The following is a 2339-nucleotide window of genomic DNA, read 5'->3' as shown; positions in this document are numbered from 1 at the left end:
CCCGGCGTGAAGAGCCAGCCGTACGTCTGCGAGACGGGCCACTGCTGCGGCGAGACCGGCTGCTGCATCTACTACTACGAGCTCTGGTGTAAGCGGGGGGTGGGGAACGGGGGGGGGACGGGCGTGCGGCGGCGGCGGCCTCATCATCATCATCATCCCCGCGCCTGGCTCACCGCCCGTCCTCCCCGCAGGGTTCTGGCTGCTCTGGACGGTCCTGATCCTGTTCAGCTGTTGCTGCGCCTACCGGCACCGCCGCGCCAAGTTGCGCCTGCAGCAGCAGCAGCGGCAGCGCGAGATCAACCTCATTGCCTACCAGGGTGCCTGCAACCCCCCGCCGCCCTCCGCGGGGGACCTCCGTGAGTGGCTCGCCCTGCGCGCCTGGGAGGGGGGGCATCCTCACCCCCCCTGCCCGGCCCTGAGCTCTGCGCCTCTCCTCCCTTGCAGGGATGCTGGCCTCCTTCAAGCTGCCGGCCTACGATGAGGTGGCCTGGCGCCCCGCCACGCCGCCCCCCCCGTACAGCGCCGCCGTCCTCCTCCTCGGGGGCTCCGGCTCCCTGACGCTGACCGGCAGCTCCGAGAACTCCTCCAGCTGCTCCTGCGAGTCCAGCTGCTTGACCTCCCCCAGCAGCACCTCCCTGTCGGCCACCGAGGCCAGCAGCCCCAGCGAAGGGGAGGCCGAGGGCGACGGGGGCTGCGGCCGCCCCGCGGGGGACAGCTGGGAGCGGGCGGCCCCGCCGGGCAGTCCTTTGGCGGCCGCCCCCCCCAAGCACGCCCTCTTCTCCTCCAGCGTGGAGCTCTTCGAAAGCGACTCGCGGCGCCCCTCCGATGGGGAGGAGGGGCCCGACGCCCGGGAAGAGAGTAGCCACGCGCGGCACCGGCGCCTGACGGGGGACTCCGGGATCGAGGTGGGCCGGGGCCAAGACGAGGAAGAGGCTGCAGGCGAGGACAGCGAGGAGGAGGAGGAGGAGGAGGGTGCCCACTTGCCTGCCAAAGGGGCAGCCGGCTGTCAGCAGGGGGAGCCCTCTGAAGGGGGCGCCGAGGAGCTGCCCCCCTCACCGACGTTGCCTGTCCGAAGTGGGGCTCTTGTGCTTGGCTGCCCCACCCACCTTGGAGACTGAGCGCCAGGGCAGCCTGGCTGCCTGTTGATCACTGTGGAGGATTACCGCCTTACCCTCACTTCTCTGCCCAGCCATACGGACGTCTCCTGGGTCCTTTCCTGCTCTGCCATTACTGCTCCGCTCCCTCCTTGGGACAGGAACCCAGAGCCCTTGGCAGCAGCTAGGGCCGAGTGGGGAGCTGCTGCGTGCTGGATCATAACTATAGTGATAGCTCTGTACGTGTGTATGTGTGGTTCCTGCTGTGCTCCAGCTTTGATGTAAGGCATGGCATAGGTGAAGGCTCAGTCCCTCCCCATTTCCAGGTTGCACTGGGGTTTGCTCTTTGCATGAAGAGATGGCTGCTGCCAACACCTGTTCTGCCCTGGGAGCGGGGAGCTGGCCTTCCCGTCGGCCAGTGTCCTACCAGCACCTGGTAGCACTGTGTGCTTCTTATTAAACAGACATGGAAAATCCTGATGGAGGCACTTTCCATTGTGTGTGTGTGGGGGGGGGGAGAAAGCAATGTAACACCAGGCATTGTGTGGATCTTCTGGAGAAGCTGCCTGCCAGGTTGGTTCATCAAATGAAGCTACTCTAAACTGGGCATGGAAAACGTTCCCTTCTTACCAAACTGGGTTTAATGTGCCAACCAGCACACACTTCTTACCTTTGCCCAGTTTAAATATCTTTGACATGGTCATCCTTTTAAACCTCCCTTTCTCACAAGATGGGACTTCTCCCAAGTCTTGCCTCCCCACCTCTGGCTAAGTTCAAGTGCACAGAAGGCAAAGTGCCAGCTGGACAGCACAAATCAGTGAGTTGTGCTTTATGGGCTTCAGAGATTGTGTGGAAGAGCAGCTGCTACTCGTTAAGCCCTGGCAGTGCGGAGGCTTTTATCTCTTGGTGGGAGCAGTAACACACCCCATTTCTATAGGGCCATACGGAGTAGCCTTTTCACCACCCCCTCCTGTTCAGCCATTCAAAAACTAGCAATGCCTTTCTTGCCCATGCTTCCAAAGGAAGGGAGCTAAAACTTTTAGGCTCTCGGCTTTATTTCAATATGAAATTTCTTACATTTAGGCATTGCCCACCAGACTCTCCGAGTTGGAATGCCAACCCCTGAAGCAGGGCAGAGGAAAAGGTCAACGCCTGTGTCCCTTTGCCAGAACCCCGCATTGGCCACTCCAGCCGAGCTGCCCAGGGATGCAGGCCCACCAGCAGGCCGATCAGTATTCTTCTGCC

The 2339-nt window shown here is 62.1% G+C and overlaps 1 protein-coding gene across 1 annotated transcript; it reads left to right on the top strand.

The window, feature by feature from the left end:
- Window positions 1-3: 3 nt before the first annotated feature.
- Window positions 4-1074, top strand: LOC114923825 (WW domain-binding protein 1-like; the record flags this gene model as incomplete). The annotated part of the gene is made up of 3 exons (XM_029287161.1): window positions 4-88; window positions 192-356; window positions 445-1074. Coding segments are annotated over 3 exons (880 nt in total), but the record flags the coding sequence as incomplete, so codon positions are not given.
- Window positions 1075-2339: the final 1265 nt, after the last annotated feature.

This window comes from Protobothrops mucrosquamatus, unplaced genomic scaffold (genome assembly GCF_001527695.2).
Source record: "Protobothrops mucrosquamatus isolate PMUCROS unplaced genomic scaffold, P.Mucros_1.0 scaffold20561, whole genome shotgun sequence".
In the NCBI taxonomy this organism is placed as follows: Eukaryota; Metazoa; Chordata; class Lepidosauria; order Squamata; family Viperidae; genus Protobothrops; species Protobothrops mucrosquamatus.
Note: the sequence above shows the minus strand (reverse complement) of the source record. Positions and strands in the feature narration are given on the sequence as shown.